Below are 24,344 nucleotides of genomic sequence, written 5' to 3'. Positions count from 1 at the left end.
GCCAGGCAGCCTGGCGGATGCTGCATCTGGAGGAGGGGGAAGGCACGACGGGGCTGGTCGCTGCGTCGCCACACTGAGGCTTGGTCATGGCTTGGCGTCTGTGAGGGTCCTCAGGGCCCTTCCAGGAGCCCTTTGCCACCTTCTCCTTATAGAGTTATAGAATATCTGGGTTGGAAGGGACCGTGAAGCTCATCCAGTTCCAACCTCCTGCCATGGGTTGGGTGCCTCCCCATCAGATCAGATCACTCATGGCCCATCCAGCCTGTCTTTGGGCACTTCCAGGGATGGGGCACGCACAGCTCTCTGGAACCTTTGCCATCAAGTCCAACTCGTGGTCCAACATAGGATCACACAAAATCATAGAACCACAGAATCATTAAATTGGAAAAGATCACTACGACCATCAAGTGCCACCATCAACTTATCACCACCATGCTCACCAGAACATGGCCCAGGCCCCAAACCCAACCTCTGACAGTGGTGTCCCAATGCTCTCTGAGCTCCAGCAGCTCAGGGCCATGCCTACAGCCCTGTGGAGCCTCTTCCACACCTAACAGCTGCAGGACTTTTTCCTAACATCCAGTCCCTTGGATCTTGTTGCTGCCACCAGAGAGAACCAAGGCCACAATACACCTCTGCTCGTAGCTTGGTGCAGCCACAGTGTGAAACCACTGAGCTCTTCCACAGTGGGTAACACAAACCCCTTCCACCACCAGCAAATGCCCACCTAATGCAGCTCTGCACGCAGCAGAACCTCATTACTCTGGTTTATCACGCTTCCTCAGGGTCAAAAAACCACTTTCTTGCCCAAATATTATTCTTTCAGATACTTCAGATCTTATTTTCACTGACGGCAGCTCCTAATCCAGCAGCTTGCTCCAACTGATGCTGGAATGTTTACACCAAAGGTGCATTATGCAGCCATTGCCTGACATTGACTGTATCCCCATTTTCTCCACTCTGCTTGAAACAACAAGGAGGGAAGCAGAATACTTGGCTGTGCTTGCTCGTGGGGCCATTGGTTTCAGAAGGTTTCTGCTTTTTGTCACGGATGCTGTGACCACCAGCATCCATCTCGTGCTCTCTACGGGCCAAAAAGAAAAACAGGCTCTTTTCAGACCCAGATGGGAAAGGGTTTGAGTGTGGCCACACACAGCTCTACAACATCTGTTACAGACAAGGTACGTCAGTGGCAGCGCTCGTGCCACAAGCTATTCACACCCTATCAAATCTGCTGACATCTCTGCACTGTCCCCTGGAAACGTCACTGCTTTTAGCAAAGCATGAAACGCCAAAGTGTCAGCAGCACCCTGGGTGCCATGGGGCTTCTGCCCTGCAACGAGCAGGAATATCCTCATACTCAAGAGATGTTCGGATAGAGATGTGCAACTGAGACAGCTACAGTTTAAGATGTTACCGTCCTCACCTTAAATGGGAACAACTGACCCTGCCCTGAAGCACAACAGGAGAGTCTGCAGGATTTATGGGTCAGTTATGGGACAGCATCTTCATTAAGGGGGGTTTTGCCTCCAGCTCTATGAGCACGCAGCTGCCAATGTGCAGAGCTGCAAATGAGCGCATCACAGCTCCTCTAGGAGAAAAATTGTATGTGTTGCTTTTACATCAGAAGTAAGCAATCGGGAGGGAAAAAAGGGAAGCGCAGCATTTTAGGCTCCTGCCCATCCAGGCTGGAGCAGAGCAGTCTCAATGCCACCAGCTCCCACTGCCCAGCAGCACATCAATTTCCGGCACTGTAGGAATGACTGATGGCAGCAGTGTCAGCAGGTGGGATGATAACACAGGGCAGCAGGCACCTAGGGCTGCAAGGCAGCTCCGGGTGCTGGGCATGTCCCTGCCTGTAACACAGCTATTCGACAGTGTTTCAACCCTCAGCTCCTGCCCTCAACCTGGTCACCAAGACACAAAGCATCCCACGATGCCCAAGAACCCTCCTGGTGTCACACAGGAGGACATTGGTGATGAGCAGGATGCTGGGATGAAAGGAACACATTCCCAGCAGTTCAGCCTTGGGCTTGGTTAGCACTGGGCTCTGCACAGTGTGCTCAAACCTTCCAGACTCCTACAACTGCTGAAAGATCAGTCTCAACACCAGCTCCAAGACACTGAAAATTGAGGGGTCCAGATGTCCAGGGAAGGAGAGGATTGCCTACAGCACCATCATAGAATCACCATAGAATGGCCAGGGTTGAAAAGGATCACAATGAGCATCCAGTTCCAACCCCCTGCTATGTGCAGGGTCACCAACCAGCAGACCAGGCTGCCCAGAGCCACATCCAGCCTGCCCTTGAATGCCTGCAGGGATGGGGCATCCACAGCCTCCTTGGGCAACCTGTTCCAGTGCCTCACCACCTCTGGGTGAACAACTTCCTCCTAATATCCAACCTAAACCTCCCCTGTCTCAATTTTAAACCATTCCCCTTTGTCCTGTCACCATCCACCCTTGTAAACAGCCGTTCCCCCTCCTGTTTATGTGCTCCCTTCAATGTTGGAAGGCCACAATGAGGTCTCCCCAGAGCCTTTTCCTCTCAAAGAAGCCCCAAGTTCTAAAACAAGCAAGCAAACAAACACAGGTTTTAAATAACAAGACCAAAAAAAAAAAAGAAAGCCATTACCTAAAACACAACCCTGAGAACTCCCCACTGCAGAGGTGAGGGCTCTGTGGGCGTTCTGAAATTTCCCTCTTGATGGAAGTGAGCAATTAGGCTCATCCTAGCCAGAGCCCCTCAAGCAGTTGTGTTGAGGAAGAGAGCATTTGTTGCTGCTTGGGGAGAATGCTGAACCCTGCAATTCTCCAGCTATTAAGGAGGAGCTCAATAGCTGTTCAGGATTTAGGGGTATTCTTGCTGCTTTAAAGAAGCAAAGCAAGCTCCTCAAGAGCCCAAACCTTCATTGCACTTCCTTCCCTTGAAGGACCAACAGCCTCATTAGAAACAGGCTGCTAGATCCAAATGATTTAAAAAGCAATTACAGATAATTATATACACTTGTGCTTGGGAAATGTGATTAATAACCCATTCTCTGCAGTAACAACCAAGCAGGCAAGTCTGGACAACTGGTCGCCTTCCTCTGCTCGTATCCTTGATGGCTCACTTGGAGCAGTCGGAGGCAAGGTTGTTTCAGATGAGCTAAAATGGATGTCTTTGAGCATGCAGAAAAGGATTCATGCAATAACTGGAGGCAGGGGTAAGCCAGGGAAGTGCCATGGATGGAGCCAGCTGCCCCAAAAGAAGACCAGCTGTTGGTGATCAATAAAAGAGCCCAAATTTTTCAGAGTGGGCTTGTGGAAAGAAAGGAAAGGCTTTCAGGCCAAGCAGGAGCATGGGGGATTGCCTGGAGCAGAGAGTGGGACCACGTCTTTGTGCTGCCCTATAACAAGGGTAGGAATCCCAGGGGCAGCGCTTTGGAGCTGCTGCTCTGTTTACAAGAGGTGCTGCTGAAAGGTGTCCTGAAGAAAGACAGTAATTAACAGGCCTGGGAAAAAAAAAAAAAATGGTTTCTTTCCACAAAGTGCCTTTTAAGTATGTTTTTTTGAGCCACTTCAAGGGTTAATGTTTAGCTGTTTATCCGGAGTTGTCGGATGTCAGCTCTTTCTTTTGACTCCTAATGGCTTATAGCCATCAGGAGGTGAAGACTCCTCAAAAGAGATGGTGTCAGGAATGTTTTTTTATGCCCACCAGCACCCACACACCTGCAGGAGCCTGTGCTTGCAGGATAGATAGTTTACATACTTGAACCTGTATCCCAGGGACAGAGATATAAACATGAAACCAGATCCCATCTGACACCGCTGCTGCAGCCCCTGGGCAGCACAAAGGAGTCCATTCTCCCACACCCACTCCAATGACCACAAAAAACACCTTGGCTTGAAGCATTGCTTCCCACTACCAGCTTTGCTGGTGCAGGGTCTGATTTTAGGGCTGGCTCCGGTGAATTTTGGTGGTGAAACAAAGGGCCGCTCTCACGAGCAGACTTCAAAAAGCTGTCACAAATCAAAGCCCCTCGGACAGGGAAGGTGAGAACAAAGGCAGAGGCTCCAAATCAATCAGAGCACTGCTCACTCGTGACCTTCCCCAGCAGAGGGATGTCACTGAGCCTCGTAATTACACTGCAAGGTGCAAACAGTTGTAAACCTCACCGCTGCTATGTGATGACCCCAGAGACCAGATCCTTCCTGCAAGCAGAGAGTGTCTGCGTTCATCCCAAAGCTTCTGCTCAGATCAAACCCTCCATGCCCTGCTCCACCACCAGCAGTACCAGCACAGGCAGGGATTGGGGTGGCAATGCCCCTTGCTACAGGAAAAGAACTCAAATGTTCTTTTCCTTAAAGTAACGTTTGGATGAGATTGAAACCTTCCCCCAAAATTGGCAGTTTAGCTCAGGGTCAGGTTCACGTTTCTTGCTCACCCCTCAGGTTGAAGCTCAGAGCAATGGTTACAACTCCTCCTGCTCAGGAGGTTGCAGACATCACACAGTCACCTTCTTGGCATGGACCCAGTGGTGCCATGGGACTGAAGTCCTGTATCCCCGTGCCATTATTGAGAGAAGGGTTGAAATCAAGGCAGAATTGGGTACGGGGCACTGCTCCCACGGAGAGTCATGGCCAGGGCTGTGGTTTGGTTTGGGAGAAGGAATAACTTATTGCAAAAGGAGTTAATGATGAACACTTCAGCCCCCAGACTTCAGGTCCGTGCCCATGCTGACAGAAGTACAAGACAGATGTCCTTGCTTTGTGGCCACTGGTCTCAAATGATCAAGCAAAGGCTAAAGAGATCTCTGCATTCCACTGCTCAGCTGAGGCATGGTCCTGTCCTGCTGAAGGAACACATGGCTCTTCTGCAATTCAAAATGAAGGTTATGGTCCTGAAGTGCCAAATATCAGTTCAGATAAGCCCTGTGAGTGACAAATTAAACTAGAGAGATTCCAGAACAAAACTAACAACTCCCTGAATACTTATAAATGGTCTGTCCCTATGAGCTGCATTGGCATAGAGCAACAGGAGCCAGAATCAACGCCGAGGCTCGGGGAACAACAGGTATATCCACAAGGGCTAACAGTGGGCATGGTGGTGATGATGGGTAGGTGGTTGGACTTGATGACCTCAGAGGTCTTTTCCAACCTTAATGATTCTATCAATAAGGCTGGGCCAGTAACCCAGCTTGTGCTGGGTTTACAGGTAGAGATGTAGTTAGTTTATGACTTCTGTGGGCTGTTATTTATTTTAAAAGACAACCTAGCAACCTACATTTGAGTTCTGTGCAATCATTTCCAGTCGTGTGCAGTCATGGCAGTGTCGTCCTGCTGCTTCCCAAGCATCACCTCCTCTGCCAACACTTTCCCCTTCCAGTTGCCCTTTGTGTGAAAGGCATCACTCATTTGCCCTCCAACCTGACAGATACGAGGCCATCCTCATCGAAGAGCACTTGGTGCACACCCTATTAAGCATCACCCTTCATCTGTGGGCCAGAACAAGGCTCAACACATTTCTAAATGTGTTTAAATTAGTCTCCAGCCTCATCAGCTTTAAACCATGTAGTGCCATGTAAAGCCTGGGGGGTTCTGCTTAAGTAATGGGCATTAATGGGCTCACAAGAATCACCTCTACGTTTTTAGTTCACAAGGAAAAGACAGAAACTGTTGTCTATGTCACTAGTTACTTTGCCCTAACAGAAACAGTACATAGGGAAGAAACCTCAAAAGAACCTCTTAAGTCAATGAAGGAGCATCATCTGTGTGTCAGTAGGAAGCCAAAACCTCAGGGTATGGCTTGAATCTTCTTCAGTCCTTGGCAGCCACATACAGCTGAGCTTCCAGCCTCCTGCCAGTCCTTCAGAACCTCGTGCCATTTCTTCTTTACTAAGCAGACTTCCTTTCAAGGTCAACCTCTACCCCAAGGGTAGACTTTGACCAACACACTGACGTTACCAGGCTCTCCAAAAACCATTCCTCAAACCCAAAAGCAAAGAAATACCACAGAACTTCTCACTTCTCAAACAATTTTCCCCATGGCAGCTGGCAAATCCTTTCCTTTGCTTCTCATCCAAGTTGGACAAAATTACTGCAGAGAATCCCTCTTGCTCCCCTCCCCCCATGCGATGCAATCCCAAGGGAGAAATGGTTTCATGGGGACCCCCTGCTGTCTTGCATCTGATTTCCCTCCTAAGTATGGTATAGGGAAGCGTCTCGAGGGCTATGGCTGTGACCTCCATACAGCTCTTTTGTCAAGTGCCATTTCATTAAAAAATCAGCCTTTTAACTGTGGACACATTTCAACCTCACCAAATCTGCTAATTATTGACAGTTGGTGAAGAGGAGATTTCACTTGTTCCTCCTGTTAAACTGCATCTAATTAGTAATTACTGGTTCACTGTCATCTTTACTGCAATAATCCCACTGCACATTGGCTCATTAACCTTTTGCTTTTCTAAAGCAGCCTGCCAACAAGATGAAGGCTAAAACAGATTGGAAAACAATAGCTCAGCCTTGGATTTTAGGCTGTTTATTCCCCTTGTCCTGGAGATCCAAAAGGAAGATTATTTTTAAGAAAAGGCCTTCAGCTGCAATCAGCCTCATTCCAGAAGATGGCTCGTTTTGCCCCAACTGGCTACCAAGACCCTTTAAACTCAACCTGTGGTGAGGGCACGTGTGTGATGGCCAGTGGAAGGGCTTCTCTTCCATCTGCTCTTGTCTGAGCTCCACCTCTCACCTGGCTTTATCCTTCTTTTATCACCATGACACTTGGCACGGGGCAAGGTAACCTTTGCAGCCCCTTGGAAGCTCCTCTTGGATGCCGAAAAATGAATGATCTGGATGAGCAGGGACCAAAGGGAGGAAAATCAGCGGAGCAACCCCATGGTTATTTCTTTTGCTGCTACACTGAATTTCATTTGCACAAGTCCCATTTTCAGTTTGGAACTGTCACAGCTGTTTCTATTGGCAGTGCATAGCTGAGTAGGAGTTGTCAGTGGGGATGCTGTAGGATAGGCGGCTAGAAGAGAGATTCCCCGGGGGGCATGGGAGGCAGTTCAAGGTTGTGGGCTAAATGCATTAACTAGATGATTCTCCCAAACTTAACAGCAGTGAGTTATTTAATGCATATTGATGCGTTTAGGTGCTGGAGTTAACACCATGCTGGGATAAAAGCATGTTTCTGAGTGTCTTAAGCGTGCTCCGTCTCAAGGACCCATGCCTTCGTGGCTCACACTGAAGTTTTATTTTTACAAGGTGATCTTCAGCACCGTAAGACCTAGAAAAAAAGCTCTAATTCTGGCATGCCAGCAAAGGGGATTCCATCTGTACGAAATCAAGGATGACTGGAGGTATTAGCTAGGCCCATGAGAAGGTCTGGATGTATTCTTTTTCCCAGCATGCGAAGGCTGTTCAGCTTCAGAATTTTCATTTAGGTGATACTGATGCTCCTGTATGCAATCAGGGATAAACCTTGATTTCTCTTATGCTCCTCTAAAACAGGAGCCACAGCTGAGGTACTTTGCTGTAAATCAGAATCAAAGCTGGGAAGACCACTCATTCAATGCCAGGTCATGCGAGCAGAGCATGACCACGGTGCTCTGAGGTTGGCAGGTATTTGGCAAGCAGGGAAGGGGCATTTAGTTGACACTTGATAATAATCCTGCATTCATATGGGACATACATTCAATCTATCACAAGGATACTTAATTCTGCTTGCAAACTCACCCCAAGTTCGAAACATGCTCTGAATAGAGAGGATCCAATGTAGCCAGTCAAGCTCCCATGCTAAAACAAGAACTTGATAACACATCAGCTTCTGTGTTTGCCCTCTGACTAAAGAAAACGGACTGTGTGTGAGTGATTAAGGGCAGAATTTGGCCCATTCACAATTCCTGAAAGGCTTGCTGCTCAGACCACAATCATATTTTTGGAACAGAAAACACCTATTGCATCTTGTCATTAATAATTTACTCGCTGAGCAGAGCTCATCACAACAGCATCATCTTGGTTGTGCTGTACTCACAGCTGCTTCACCTGCTGCACTTATAAAGAAAAGCAAATACACACATGAAGACATATGTACTGATGTCCATACACACCCCGAGAGGTCAATGCTCAAACACCCAATGGTTCTGGAAGGACTGTATTAGATAAGTCATCAGGTGGTCCCATGTGGAGCCACGGGTCAGACACGATGATCCTTAGGGGTCTTTTTCAACTTGGAATATTCTGTGATTCCATGTCACTGACTCTGATCACTGGAGCACCTCAGAGTTGCTGACCACTGGGGATATGTCAGTGAGGAATGCCCTTACACATTTTCACACACATTTATAGTGATGCAAACCTAACAGGAAGACGGATCAGACAAAGGCTGCTTTGGAAAACCTGATTTCGTGGAGTGAAAAGATCTGAGGTCCAGCTGCGTGCACACAGCTCCAGCTGAGCAAGGACAAGACCCCAGCAGGTGAGGAGCTGCACCACCAGCTGTAGTGGTTTCTGTTCACTGACATGACGTGTGGGCAGGGAGCACGTCATTCTGTTTGATCTACTAATCAGCACTGACTCATGTTTACACTGCAGATAACATTTCATCTGCTTTTAGAAGGTCATTTTCAAGTGATGCTGTATGGTTTTCGGTATTGCCTGATGTCTGTAATTTGTATATCCTTTATTTTTCCTGTGGGCTAGGATTCATATAGCTGTTAGCATCAACACCCTTCTCCAAGCCACAAGATCAGATGGCGACGTGATATAGACTATCAGTCACTCATAAAGCTCAGTACAAAATGCAAAAGGACCTTGTGAGCTTCATTTTTACATAAAGAACTGAGATAATGAATATAATGAAAACACTGAAAATGTGCTAAATCATACAGAATTTTAGGGTCAGTTTCTTGTCTGTGTTTGAAAGAATGATTTGGTTTGGCCAAAGTTTTTAAACACGTGTGTCATCAGTGAGGAGGGAGAAAATAACAAAGAGTGCTGCTAATGGTTTGAGAAGACACAGATTCTGAGAAAGTGGTAAATAATTGTGAGACTAAGATACAGAGACCTCTAACTTGCATGGGGAACTGCAGAAAGGAAGTTGGTGTGTATTGTGTGATGGTCAAACCTGAAGTTGCCTCCGGAAGCAATGAATGCATGGGACATCATTTTGGGGGATGAATGGCCACGTTACTTCTGGGTTGCTTCTGGGCTCAATGACCACCTCCTATGGTCCTGCCTCTTTGGTTTTCTCAAAGAAGGGCTTTCAGGAAAGTCCAATGCTACCTTCTTGTGGATGAAGCTCCTTTCCCTGGATCCAGGAACATAACATGGTGCTCAAGGGGAACTATGGATGTGTTCCTCCAAAAGTTGCTGGACCTGGAAAGAGCCCTCAGTCCTTCATAATGAAAACCACTGAGCAGAACTTGGGATCACAGCAGACAACTGATGGACAGGGAATTAGAGCTGAACTCATGCCAAAATGACTAACGCGTGCTGTGGATGTATGAACTCAAGCACAAGCAAGCAAATCACACAGCCCTGTAACTGGTACTTGTGCAACTTCTTACTGGAATACCACGTCTGGTTCTCGTGGAAATGCTCCAAAAAGGATGTTGACTAATTAGAAGAAGTTTAAGAAAGAGCCACATGAATCATTAAAGCATCAGAAAACACGTCTTTTAGCAAGAGGCTCCAAGATTGAGATATATTCTGTTTCTTAAACAGAAAATTAAGGGACAGTTTCATCTCCGTCTGTAAACAGCTAGAAGAACAACAGAAAATTTGTAATGTGTTTTTCAGCCTTGCAGACAAGTGTACAGCGAGATTCCCTGGCTAGAAGTTGGGCATAAACCCATCCAGACCAAAAAAAAAATGGAATTAACCAGTAGAGACCAATACCAGTACAACAGAATTGACCAGTAGAGACTGGTTTTGTTCAAATCAGTTTTTGAAACAAACAGAACTTACATTGACAGATTGCCCAGGAGAGCAAAACAAGCCACAGCACTGATAAGACAATGTGAGACAACCCACTGCAGGAAGCAGCGCACTGACCTCGGACATCTGTGGGAAGAGACTGATGGCCAAGGGAAGGGCCAGGCCAAAGGCAGCGAGGCACACAAGGCTTTGGACTGGGAGAACCATCCGGGGACGGGACCTCAGGAGCGATGTCCTGGAAAGAAAAGGTTCTGTTTAAACCATCTTGCAGATAAATTAGTTCATGCCATCATCCACATGGCGTTCAACCAGACCCGCTGTTCTCCTCCACAGGTGGCGCAGGTTGCTCTTAGTGGGTCCTCCAAGCTGGAGAGAGCAAGTTCAAGCTCACCCACAGAAGATCCTAGAAGATGTCATAGAATCAAAGAATCATTCAGGTTGGAAAAGACCTCCAGGATCCCCAGGCCCAATCCCAACCCATCCCACCATGCCCAATGGCCCTCAGTGCCACATCTCCATGGTTCTGGAGCACCTCCAGGGACTTAAAACAGGATCAGTTCACACGTTTCTCCCATTTTAAAGCATCCCACAGTGGTGTCAGCTGCACCCAAGGTGATCTGGCCATGGGCAGGCATTGCTTGCTTTAAGACTTTGCAGACTGTTGGGTGAGCAGAAGGAAATCAGACTCCTGAGAGACACTGTGAACACTGTCAGCCGTATCACACAGCCGTACTGCAAAAGCCATACGACTTTGTTAACGTGGTAATAAAGTAGTAAAGTTGACAATACCTTAATTTGCTAAAAATGAAACATCTGCAGAGTGGGTGATAAGGATGCTTTAACACTAGCTGTCCTCGGGGGGTATCCACCAGTTCAGGAGTTGTTAAGAGCAAACGTGTAAAGATACTGCGAGGTCAGGCTCTGATAATGACCCATTAAGTGACCCTTCTGATGCAATTAACACTGAAAGTCAGGAACAAGACCTTGCTAATAGAAGATGGCAATTGGTGTATATTTAGGGATACGGGATCTCAGATGGTTCACAGACACCAAGGGTGTCACATATAATTCAGTAGGGATTTGTTCTGAAGCTAGCTGCACCCAAACTGCGGGCATTCAACTTCTTCCTACCAATCCAAAACAAATGGAACTGAGACAGCAAATTGGTGGTGATTTTTGTTTGAGCATTCGGAGCATTTTAGCAACATGGAGAGGCAGCCACAGTTGCTAGCTCTGGCCTTTGTTCCTTAGACCCAACGTCCATCCCCACTCTGACCATCTTGTGGATGCTGATGAGGGCATCAAACGTGGGCAGAAACCTGCAGGTCAATGCCTTTCTGCTGGGATGGCAGCACAAAAACACGTCAGGCAACATTTCCCACATCGGGGCACGCCGTCAGCCTGGGGTAAAGCCTGGGTTATTTTGCAGGTGCATCTCTCAGTGCAGCCCATGCAAGATAACAGCTTACCTCAACCCCCGCCTGCCCCGTGTTTACTGCAGGCTGCAAGCAGGCACCTGATGAATGACAACAGAGCAGCTGATGTGTGGGAACTCGTTACCCTGCTGAATGCTGTCTGTGTGTCTGCACACTCAGACTCTCCGCCCTTTGTTAGCAATCCTTGCTGAAAGCTGCCTTGAGAACTGGTGTAGTAAGGAGGGAAATGCGTAATACGGAAGACAAATGGGATCCAGAGCTCCTCAAACGTCTCAGCTCCTCGCTGATAAGCCATGGAGACACAACTGATCCTATTGATTTGTGCTGTGAAAGACAGGCTTCTCTTTTCCAATACTCAGCTACTTTGTTTGGCATAGAACGTGACCTAAGCAAAGCCAGTAAGTGTTTGTCTGACGAGAAGAAGCTTCTGCTCCCTGCCTCATGCCACCAGCACTCACTGGGTGCCATAAATGAGACATCTGAGAACTGCCAGCAATGAGCTGTGATAACCTGTCCCTGGGATGCACTGTTGGAAGTGACTTACTCTGCTGCTTGAGTTGCTGTGCTCCATGAGGGCTCTCGTGGTGCAAATCGGGTCAGCCTCCTTGGAGCCTCCTGGAGCACAGCTCAGAGCCCAGACATCACCTGCACCACCCTGACACCTTCATTTGGAAGTTGCACCCTCTTCAATTACTGCCCTGTTGGGGACCTTATAATCACCCATGTAAAAATCCAACCAATTTAAAATGATCCCCAGTACAGCCCCTAGGTGTGACTTCCACGAGTGCTTCAGACTCAGGCCAGTTCAAATTACAAGGGCTAACCTCCTAATTAAGAAGAGTTATGGCTTGATTTAGAAAGGAGAGGGACCAATTAACACATGCAGTGTAATGTCTTAATTGGGATTCAGATTCTAAAATTTGTGTAGTTCAGAATAAATGACTCATAATCAGTTAAGAGGTCACTTTTCTTCTGTCCCCAGGAGCTCTGCTCTCGACACGGATCTCCAAAGAACTTTAAGTTAAATACTGCACGCTGCACTTTGTTAGCTGTCAAATGCTGTCAAATGCAATCAAAACCCTTTTTTCACCCATTAGCTTCCCCATTGGAAGTGGATGATTAGACTTTGGTCCCTGGAGGTGCTCAAGAAATGTTTAGATTCTGTACTGAGGGACATGGTCAGTGGGGCAATATTGGTGGTAGGTGGACAGCTGGACCGGACGGTCTTGGAGGTCTTCTCCAACTTTGATGACTTTATGATTCTATACTTCCTAATGGCTTCATTGCAGAGTATTATATTACAGCAGGTTAAAAAAAAAATGTAATGAGTCACTATCTGTTGAAGAATTCATTAGTTTACAGTGCTGTCCTCTGTCTCGAGGAGGTCTGAACCTCCAGATCCTGATGGCCCAGCTTTGCCATTGGCATCTTCTAAAGCAGACTGCTATATTCAGAAGAGCTTGTCTTCTCTGAATTCTGCAGAAGCACAACATGAAGCTATTCCTCCACAGGAACAGTAGTTCTATACGCTGTCATATGCACAAGCCACAAGTGGCAAAGCTCTGGTGAACTAAACCTTATTGGCACTCAGACTGAACAACAAAGGGATGAAAAGCCCACGTCAAGAGAAGGTGTCATGTTGGAAGATGATAACATCCTCTGAAAGAGTGGTCAGGGTCTGGCACAGTTGCCCAGGGAGTGGAGGAGCCACTGTCCCTGGAGATGTTCCAGAACCAAGGAGATGTGGCACTGAGGGACGTGGTTACAGGCATGGTGGGGATGGGTTGGGCTTCTCCATCCTCAATGATTCCATGATTTCATATCATCTATCGTTCCTGTTTCAGATGCCAAGTTATTGACACCAACACTGCCTCTCTAGTGACCAGCATAAGCAATCAGTGTTTATGCATTTGCCTTTGGATGGAATAAAATGGGTATTTTTGCAACCCTAACCCTCCTCCCTTTCTTTCTTCTTTTTTTTTTTTCCTTAAGGTTCACTCCTGCCCACAGCAAGGTGTTGCAATGAGATGAAACCCCTTCCAACCCAAGGCCATTCTATGACTCCACGACTCTTCAGCCCCTTTCCAAGTCCCCTCATTCTTATTCCTTCCACAATTTGCTTTCACAAAATGTGCCTGGTGGATAGAAACAAGCAGCACCACACCGGGCAACTTCTGGCTCATTGCTCCAAGGTAGCACACGGAAGGAGATGCCTAAACTAGCTCAACCTCACGGGTAGCATTTCAGTATGCATGAGTGTGCACGTACGTGTAGGTACACACACAGCCACACGCATGCTTGTACAGACAGTACATCTGCTCCGCAGAGACAGCGTGTTGTAGATCTTGTAAATACACCTTCATTCAACTTTCATCACATTGTTCATTAGTGGTTTAAATTTTGCATAATTTGGCAGCTGCCTCTGGCGTTTTTCAAGAGGTACTGTAATTTATTCCATATGGAAGTCAGTCGCTGTACTAAAAAGGAGTTATCGGGTTCAGTGAACCAGAGCTGTATTTGTCTAGGAGGAGGTGTCAGATGCTAAACTAAATATGACAGGAGTTAACCAAAGTCTCCCAGCTGACAGATTCTGTGGGGTTCCTGCAGTGTTTGGTGTAAACAGGTTCAAAGCTAATACATACATTGCAAGACGCCGCGGATGCCAGCGGGGTAAGGAAAGCACAGGGGGCTGAAGCTTGGGATAACCCAAAGCATCCAGGACTCAAATGGCCCATGAGACATGAACATAACACGGGAGTGGCTGTCAAACCCCACATGGTGCATGCCAAGTCCGTGCTCTGCTCACAACCTCCAATGCCAGCACCACGTCTTGCTTCAGACAGCCCTACTGCTACGTGCAGAATGGTTTGGAGCACTCATTTGGGGTCATTTGGGGAAAGCTGGCTCCTCCATGGACCAGGGGCTGTGGCTGCCATCCTGTCCACCCAGACCACCACTGTTCTATGTCTATGTTGAAGAGAATCTCCTGTTCCAGCAATGGACCAGTGCCTGCTCCAGGGGAGGCAGCAGATGCAAATGGAATGATGTTTGGGGATTTTTTTTTGTTGTTTGATTGACATAATTAAAGGAGCAGTTTCAATGTTTACTCTGGAAACAGCCACGGCAGTTTAAGGTGTCACTGCTGGCAGCTGTTTAGCTCAAACAAACTTCACAGAGGGTTTATAGCTGGTTGGAGAGACTTGAAGAAGAGGACGAGGGGAAATGGTTTGAAGTTGAGGGAGGGGAGATTCAGGTTGGATGTGAGGGGGAAATTCTTTACAGAAAGCAGTGAGGTGCTGGAACAGCTGCCCAGAGAGGCTGTGGATGCTCTGTCCATCCCTGGAGGTGTTCAAGGCCAGGTTGGATGGGGCCCTGGGCAGCCTGGGCTGGTATGAAATGGGGAGGTTGGTGGCCCTGTGTGTGGCAGGGGGTTGGGGCTTCATGATCCTTGAGGTCCCTTCCAACCCTGTGGTTCTGTGAAAAGCACCTGTAGGAAATGCATTCTGCAAATACCACCAAAAGAATAAATCCAGCAAAAGGTCATGAACGTAAGGTCCAAGAGGATCTCCATGCCCATTTCTGCAGTAACAGATGTAGCTGAAGCTTAAGAAAGCCACCACCATGGAACCATGATCTGAGCACTGACTGTCCATCACGAGAATCCATCATTCCTTGAGGTCCTTTCCAACCCAAGCCATTCTATGATTCTATGATTCTATTACTCACACCATCAACGTGACTTGGCCAGAGCAGCTCCCTAAGTTGATCCAGCCTTGGATTGTCCCAATTTGATGAGCTTTATGGGACAACTGATTTGTTGTGGTTCTAGCAGCTCCGCAAGCCTTAAAATCAGGGCAACGTGGGGATGAAGAAAGAGTAGAAATGTTTCCCTTTCAGGGACACATCTCTCCTGCTCCCTGTTTCTCTCTCAGCTCTTGCGCATTGCTAACAGTACAATTTCATCCTTCCTCCTCCATGCAAGGTCAATTTAAGGGATGTGTCCAGCCACAAGTCCCTGGAGCAACCCTGAGACCACCTTCTGCACATCAGACCTTTTGAAGCTGCTTGAATTATAGAGGTAGAAAAGAGGCTTTAGGTTAAGGAGACGGGAATGAGAAGAACGTAGGTTCTTCTATCACCACTGGAAGCCTTTGGTTCCAAGTGTCCATGGACAGGACAGTGGTCTGCCTGTCCACTGCTCATCCAGATCACACAATCCATGTGCCACTGAATTTCAGAGCTCAGGGGAACCTGAGGCTGGGCGTGTGTACAGATGTGGATGGTGTGCACACAGGCCATCTGCGATGGGCTTCAGATCTGCATGGAGTCAGGCAAAGGATACAGGAGAAGTGCTGGATGGTGGCAGTTGGCTGGCAGCTTTCTGGGAGAAACCTGGGCAGTTTCACACATTTGATCATAACTACTACATAGAAGGATTCAGAGAAGCATGTAAATAAAGGGAAATGTCTGATGGACAAGAAGTCCAACTTAATGCAGTAGATGCAGTCATTGGAACAGGCTGCCCAGAGAAGTTGGCAGAGTCACCAGCCCTCAAGGTATTTAAGAACCACAGCATTGGGGGATATGGTCAAAAAAAAACCCAAGGAGGCTGTGGATGCCCCATCCCTGCAGGCATTCAAGGCCAGGCTGGATGTGGCTCTGGGCAGCCTGGTTTGCTGGTTGGTGACCCTGCACATAGCAGGGGGTTGGAATTGGATGATCATTGTGGTCCTTTGCAACCCAGGCCATGCATTGATTCTGTGATTCTATGGTCAGTAGGCATAGTGGGGTGGGGTGGGTTAAAGTTGGGCTTGGTCATCTTAGAGGCCTTTTCCAACCTGAATGATCCTATAGTTCTGTATAGCTGTCCTAACACTCTGTAATGCAGAGGTACCAGTGAAGTTTTCATTGTCTGACCCAGTGTCAGTCAGATCCCACGGATGAGTCTTCTCCATCTCACAGACAATACAAAACCAATATTTTCCCGTATTAAAGTTGCCAACACAGATATTATTTATAAAACTTAAAAGAGAATACATCTGCACAAAATAACTGACACCGTGTTCCCCGCATGGCATATGCAGTCTCAAAATAAACATTGATTCTATATGTTAGCTGCTTCAACAGAGCGTCCAAGCAGCAGGAAATGCATGAAACATGGGGAAAGAATGGAGCGCCGCGGAGCTCAGCAGTGGGAGGTAACATTGAATTACTTGGAGAGCAGAGAAGGCGGCCCTGGGAGTTAAAATACACAGCAGGCAAAGAGACGAGAGAAGCCAAGAGAGCTGAAAAAAATGGCACAAGAGACGAGAGAGGCAGCTGGGGGAGTTAAAACATGCAGATGGAGAGATGGCTGAGAGAGAGGAAAGACCTGGATCCAAGTGGAAAGACGGCGACCAGGAACTGGCCACTTAAAATAAACTTCCCCGACGCCGAGACAAAAAGGAGGGAGCAGGTTCTGCAGAACCAAAAGCCACCGCTGGGAGAACGTGGTTTGCTTCTGGGTGCTGCAACCCCCCAAAAAGCAACACCGTGCCCCGCAGAGCTGTTCCCTCCTGCAGCACAATCGCAGCTGCACGTGGCTCAGGAGAGCTTCCAGACTGGGACTTCTGCTTCCAGAGCTCCAGCCTTCAAACACCGAGCCACAGCCCTCATCTTCTTTTTTATTTATAGATGCTGTGAGGACTTCTATAAATAAATTGATAATACATGCCTTGATAACGACTCCCAGGCTTGATAACAATTCCTGGGCTAACCCAAATTCTATTAAATTTTAAAAGTTACACTTTTCACCCAATGCTCCAAATTTATTTACAAAATGATGTCTCCCCTCTGACTGGTTGGATGGGGCCCTGGGCAGCCTGGTCTGATAGCAAATGTGGAGGTTGGTGGCCCTGCATGCAGGCAGGGTTGGAGCTTGATGATCCTTGAGCTCACTTCCAACCCAAGCCATTCTATGATTCTATGACTGCATCCTTCATTTAAGAGATCTGTGAGCTCACATGGACTGCAAATCCCTCAGAGATGGAAAGGGATGCTTCCACATCCCATAATACCAGCTGCCAAACCACAGCCTCTGCGTGGCCAAACTGCTCCCCACTCCCTGTCCCTCTCCCTTCTCATTCAGGCTTCCAGGAATCCAAAGATATTTAAAGGGAAATCCAACAGTAGGCACAGAGCTCTAAGTGGAATTCAGGCCAAATCCGTGCCCGTGTATTTTACACCTACAGAGTTTCATTTGGTGGGTGGTGACAAGGAAAGTATTCTCTCCCAAACCTGAACTTGGGCTGCCTTTTAGTTAAAACGATGACTTTCTGAACAAAAAAAAATGCTCCTGCATATCCCCATTTGCTTGACAGATGAATTTTGTTTGAGTGCATCTCGCCCAGAGCATGTCCGCGTTCAGTTAAACCTCATGGCATCAGTGCAGGAGGTGGTGATGCCACAAGAACAAAGCATGTTTCATTATCAGTGTTATTTAAACCCATGGGTGCTTTGCAAGACCTGGGATGGTTCTCAGCGTTGGAGATGATCATTCACTGACCAATTTTCTGCAAACTCTGAGCTTCTGCACATTGAGATTTTTGGGTGCTTATGGCAACTGGAAGAGCAAAGATCCTCCTGGGATATTATAGTTTGTACTTTGGGGTGGCCCCACTGGTTGAACTGCTCATAGAATCATAGAATGGCTTGGGTTGGAAGGGACCTCAAAGATCATGAAGCTCCAACCCCCTGCCACAGGCAGGGCCACCAACCTCCACATTTCATACCAGCCCAGGCTGCCCAGGGCCCCAAACAACCTGGCCTTCAAGACCTCCAGGGATGGATGGGGCATCACAGCCTCTCTGCAGCTGTTCCAGCACCTCACCACTCTCTCCGTCAAGAACTTCCCCCTCACATCCAACCTCAATCTCCCCTCCCTCAACTTCAAACCATTTCCCCTTGTCCTGCTGTTATCTACCCTTTCACAGTGTTGACTCCCCTCCTGTCTGTAGGCTCCCTTTAGGCACTGCAGGCTGCAATGAGGTCACCCTGCAGCTTCTCTTCTCCATGCTGAACAAGCCCAGCTCCCTCAGCCTGTCTTCATAGGGAGGTGCTCCAGCCCTCTGACCATCTTTGTGGCCTCCTCTGAACCCCCTCCAACAGCTCACCAAGACAGAACCAGAAAGCAACACACGGCTGTGTGAAGTCAGGAGGAACACAGGCTGCCACTTAGCAGGACTGTGCCCTGCTGCAGGGAACAACCCCAGTCCTTTGTGAAGCAGCACATCTTGTCAGCAAGGGCTGAAAACACTGACTTCTGAGTTCCAGGTGAGTTTGTTGCTGCATTTTTCCCCACACCCAGCTCATGGGAAGAACTGATCTCAGTGTGAGCCTCTGGGTGCTGGAGGGATATGGAAAAGAAATATTTGTAAAAATATTGGGAAGCTAAAAATCTCAGCGTGTACAGAAGCAGACCCAACCCTTCCATTAAGGAGAGCAAATTGCCCAGGGCTATTTCTACAAGGGCACACAAGGCTAACCAAAGCCATGGGTCAATCCCCAGTTGTGTTAATTGCTATTTACTTTGTCAGCGGAGTGCTTTAGAGCAACCACTATCAACAAATTTGTTCAAAGAGTGCTTCCAGCTTGGCTGTCTGGACAAAGGCAACAAGCCTTTTAGCATCTCTGTCTTTCACTGCACTGATCAGTCTCCAAAGACTGAGCAGAAGGAAAAAACAGAGGTGTTGGAAAGCAAGGTGAGAAGAAGGTCCTACGGCTGGGGCAGGTTGTTGGGGCTTTTTGTCATCAAGAAATGTGAAAGGAGGCATTTAGACATGAATAATAACCCTGCCCACTCTCCTAGTACTCCAGAAGAACATCTGTCAGGAATGATTCTGGTGTAAGAAAAGCTGGAAGTCAACATTTCTGATTATTTGTGCTCTGTCTCTCAACCTACACCAATGGCCAAAATTTCCCCCCCCCCAGAAAAAGTCTTTGATGGAGCAGTGCTAAGAAATATCACTGAATAACACCTACTGAGGATCTTTTCTTCCCCCCCCCCCCCGCATGTTACCCAACACTTACTTTTCCAGTATGGACATAATAATTGGAGGTAGAACCAGTATAGGCATCGGCAGGACCACTCTAGTCAGGGCTGTTTCAAGCAGTGCCTGGAAAGGAAGAACAAACCAACAAATGTAAGACATTTACAACAAATCTCAGGATTTACCTGCGCTGAGCAGTCGGTGTGCAGACACAGAAAGGCTTTGCCTGGCCTCTCTCTTTGCCTGTGCATGTTGCAGACATGCACAAATATACCAGAACACATTTCCAAGTTTGCTATCAGCTATTTGTACCCAAGTGATTTTTGCTCTGTTGCTACAAACGATGGGCTGGAGCCCTTGCTTGGGTGTAAAGCAGAGATGAATGCAGGCAGTAGGGCTGTGCATCTCATAGCCTCTGTGGTGTTAATGCATGGGACCACAACAGTCACACCACCATATCCCCACCCAAACATGATGGTGCTGCCTGGCAGATGCTGCATGGTGAAATATCTCCAGATGGGTTAAGGAGCAGTGTCAGTCCTTTCTCCCTTCCTTGAGTTCCAGCCCCAGCACAAGACTTGCTGTAGAACAGCTTGGCAGCATGACAGATACAAATCCCCTGAGATGAGACCTAAACATGACCATGGATGCCTTAGGAGGCACCACTGTGTTTTCATTTACCTCTTCCAGCCACTTTTGTCAGCACTCCATGGGATGCCCCAAGCACTCTGACCATGTGTGGGGCTTTGCCAGATGTAGGTAGAGATTACTGCAGGTCTGGGGTGGGAATGCTGATGTTTACACATCCAGCCACGTTTGGGAGCACTTGATCCTTTCCAACCAGAAGGTCTCAGAGAGGCACAGATGTGTAGCCCTAAGGATCTGTCAAATTTTACACCCCAAAAACCAGCACTGTGCCATTCAGGAAGAAGCATTGGGACAACGTGGCATCTGAGCAGAAGTCCTCCGAAATCTAAAGCTTCAACTCCACTTAAATCAGTACCTCCAATTTTAATAACTATTTTCTATGCTGCCTGTCTTCCCCTGGACCATTAGGATGGAGAGGGGAAGCAAGGTCTTGAAGCCAGTGATGTTAAGTGAGGCAAACTGGCTCAATCAAGAAGCTCTGAGCCCTTCAACAGATTGTTTTAAGCTCCCTGTTAAACAACAATATGGAGATATATTAGAGATCTCCCATTTCTTGCCGAGGACTGTAAATCTGTACATTAATTGCTGTCTATGAAGTGCCTTAAGAGCCTTGGACAGAAGGAGCGAGAGAAATGCCAAGCATTATATTATTAACTCCTCTGCCTGGGCGTGTGCTTCTGTACATGCTTTACATTTCAGATGAAAGCCCACTTGGAAACAACACGCCTCAGACAATCAGATGATGCTCAGAAGACAAAACTATGCAAGAAGGGAAAAAAAAGGGAGTAATTGCAAGCAGATGGCAGAGAGTAGAAGGCAACAGGGGAAAAACAAGCCAGGTGTTAGCACAAGGCTACAAACATCTGGCTGCCCTTACGGAGCCTGGGTTGGCAGTGTTAACACAGTTCTGACATGGCAAGGGTTAAAATGCAACTCAGCTTGAGAATGAAGCCTTCCTCATTTAGAAAAAGGTGTAAGTTATCTTTGCTTCGAATTCAATGTGAACTGCTTACAAGTTTCCACTAAGAAATCCTAAGGCTGTGAATGCAGTGGGGTGGTGGTGCAGGATCTCCCTGATGGCAGTCTGCTCCCTTCCAAACCACTGTGGCAAGCCAGTGGGCTGCTGGGCATGAGCCTGGGTCCACCAGCATACTCTAATCTATGCATGACATGAGCTTGTGTCCACCAGCACACTCCACTCTGTGGTCACCCAACCCCATGCACGGCTGCAAAGAGGCATTAAGTCTTGCAGCTTAATTCTTCATGCATGATGAGTAGAGGCCATCCAGGTCTAGCTCTAAATCATCAGTTCCATCAGTTCCTACAGCTGTGGGAGCTGCTGAGCCTGAATCACAGAATCATAGCACGGCCTGGGTTGAAAAGGACCATGATGCTCATCTGATTCCAATCCCCTGCTATGTGCAGGGTCACCAACCAGCAGCCCAGGCTGCCCAGAGCCACATCCAGCCTGGCCTTGAATGCCTCCAGGGATGGGGCATCCACAGCCTCCTTGGGCAACCTGTTCCAGTGCCTCACCACCCTCTGAAGGCCAGCTGTGTATGTGCAAATGCTCACCAGGTACATCTCAGGTACATACATGTTTTGCAGCAATTCTGGAAGAGCCGACGATGTTTCCATTATTGTCCAAAACATCAATTCCTTCTTCCAGCTCCGTGTGCCTCATCAGGACAACGTTGCAGATATTGGCACTGGCTGAGGATGAGAAAAGCATGATGATTAGCATCGCAGCCCCGGTCACTACCACATGGCAGGCTTCTGTTCTCCACACCATCTCTTCAGCTTTGCTTTCATCAATCTGCCAAGAAGTTTCTGAAAGTCAACAATTCATTCTTGTACTGAGACAGAGATGTGATGCTTAAGAAGGGAATGGTAATAATTTCCTTTAACACGGCACAATCAGGAGCACACTGACACAAAGAAATACAGGTATTTACTGATGTCGGTGTCCATCCATGTTCCCAACTCCCATTGTGACCATTTATTCTACACCTGACATTGAGATTTGGCAAGTCAAAACAAGGCTTAACCCTGCTGACCAGCTGGGCTTGGACAACCAGGCCCTGATTTTGGACAGCTGCTCCTTCTGAAGGTAGGTACACCCCACCTCTCACTAATCCAGCAGATAAACTCTTCTTAAACACTGAATATGAGGAGGTGTGATGGAAATCACCACAAGTGATTTCATTGAGCTGTGAAGGACAGCTGAGCTTTGAGCTCAGAGGAGGACAGCCGTTTTGTCTGAACCAAAGACACAAGGCTAGGTTGCTTTCATGGACATGCACGGTGTTAGCAGTGCTCCTGCTGACCGTCTGCCCTCATCTTTCATGCTTTAGGGGGAAAAAGGGCTCTGTGGACTGATTTTGCAGTGGTGGGCATGGTGGGGCACGACAGGGATGCTTTGGGGTTGGCCATCAAAGCATCTGAGAAATCCCAGCCCTGCACCCACACCTCAATGGGGACAGATCACCTTCCTGCAAAACCTGCCCCTGCTCATCTTCTGCCCCTCATCTTCTGTTGTCTCCCCCAAATTAACCCCAAATCCCTCACCCAGGGCAACACATGGGGCTGGTGGTCCACAAACACCCTTCCCAGCTGCAGCCTTCCTCCAGGTTCCGTGCAGAAACGCCCAAATCTCTGCAGGAAATCCTTAAAATTTTCCATAGAAAAGCTACTAATTCCTCCAAAAGTTTTCTTTTTCACAAGCTGGCATTTTCCAGCAACTCCTTCCCCCCCCCCCCCCCACCACCACATTTTGTTTTTCCAACCAGAACCAATGCAAAGCCACTGTTGCTGCAGTACCACCGCTTCCAAAAATGTGTTTCTGCGTTGCTTGATGGGTTAATATTCGCTAATTAATCTCAACTCATGTCATATAACAAATGTCTAATTTTTTGAGGGTGGTGGGTGGGTGAGCCCTATATGAACGCAGCTCCCTGCAATCAAGGATGATTTGTGGTGACAAATGCTCCTTACACTCGAGAAGAAGAGGAACATACACACACGCACACTCTGTCTCTCTAATATTCTAACTACTGGACCACTCTTCCCATCTATCAAACTATCTGTGTTACCAACCCTTCAGCTCACCAAGCCACAGTAAAAAAGACACCGAGTGTTTCATTTAAAGCAAATTTAGTGCCCTGTTTTTTCTTGCTTTCTTTTTTTTTTTTCCAACAAAACTGCACCAGAAGAGATGCTCTGTGCTGCAAAGGTGGACTCGACGGTCCTTCTAGGTCACTTCCAACTCAGGTTACTCTATGATTCAATTAAATGTAGGTTTCATGAAGGTTTCAAATAGAAGGGGAAATGAGAAATAATTAAATACATGGATAGACGATCTGATTTCCAGAATTTAGAAAAAAAAAAAGTGGCAATATAAGCTAGAAATGACCTCTGAGAAAGCAGGCAGTGTTGACTGGAAAGTGGGTTCAGACACAAAAGCAGCTGTCTGCCCTAACCCTCTGTGCACCTCTTTTCATAGGACAAGGGGAAACTAAAAGAGGGGAGATTTAAACCAGACCTAAGAAAAACATTTCTTTCAGTAAGGGCTGTGAGGCACTGGTTGCTCAGAGAGGTGGTGGGTGCCCCATCCCTGGAGACAGCCAAGGTCAGGCAGGATGGGGCTGTGAGCACCTGATGGAGCTGTGGGTGTCCCTGTTCATTGCAAGGAATGGGACCAGATGGCCTTTAAAGGTCCCTCCCAACACAAACTGTTATGTTATTGGTGGAGTAGAGTCACCATCCCTGGAGGTGCTCAATAACTGTGGAGATGTGGCATTGGTCAGTGGGCACGGTGGGATGGCTTGGGCTTGGGGATCTTGGTGCTCTTTTCCCAACCTTAATGACTCGGTGATTCTCTGATCCTCAGGGAAGCTGCTTAATCCTGTGTGCAGTGGAACAAGAGCCTAACATCAGCTTCTGTTTTTCATGCAGAAAAAGCTAACTTTTGCCCTTTGGCTGCAGGCTGGCAGTTCAGAAGCAATGGGCAGGCATATCTTAATTAAGGAATTTACCCAGGTCTGCAAATAGGTAACTCAGAGCTTTCAAAGCCACCAAAACAGCAATTAGCAGGAGGATTCCTGATGTCCTGACACATAATGAAGCATGACAGTACACAAATAAAAGAACTAGAGAATTAATTATGGGCTAAGCTAAACAAATTAATTACGGGCTCTCAATCAATACTGACACGGATGCAACCTGCTGCTCATGACACCTTGGGATGCAGAGCCCACAACTTCCCGTGTGCATCTCTGACTCAGACCCAACCTGAGTTGTGCTCCATCCATCCCCACA

At 47.6% G+C, this 24,344-nt stretch overlaps 1 protein-coding gene across 2 annotated transcripts in view; it reads right to left on the bottom strand.

Annotated features, from left to right (window-relative positions):
* The window catches only part of SFXN5 (sideroflexin 5), a 79,287-nt gene that overhangs the window by 9,176 nt on the left and 45,767 nt on the right, over window positions 1–24,344 (bottom strand). For both annotated transcript variants that reach the window (XM_042871753.1, XM_042871754.1), the window contains exons 11-13: window positions 21,625–21,740; window positions 19,420–19,505; window positions 10,034–10,151 (exon numbers count right to left, since the gene is read on the bottom strand). In XM_042871753.1, the coding sequence (XP_042727687.1) occupies window positions 10,034–10,151; window positions 19,420–19,505; window positions 21,625–21,740 (320 nt within the window). The remainder of the gene's footprint in view (window positions 1–10,033; window positions 10,152–19,419; window positions 19,506–21,624; window positions 21,741–24,344) is intronic.

Source organism: Lagopus leucura, unplaced genomic scaffold (assembly GCF_019238085.1).
Source record: "Lagopus leucura isolate 7727_CA_CO unplaced genomic scaffold, USGS_WTPT01 Super-Scaffold_100004, whole genome shotgun sequence".
Classification (NCBI taxonomy): Eukaryota; Metazoa; Chordata; class Aves; order Galliformes; family Phasianidae; genus Lagopus; species Lagopus leucura.
Note: the sequence above shows the minus strand (reverse complement) of the source record. Positions and strands in the feature narration are given on the sequence as shown.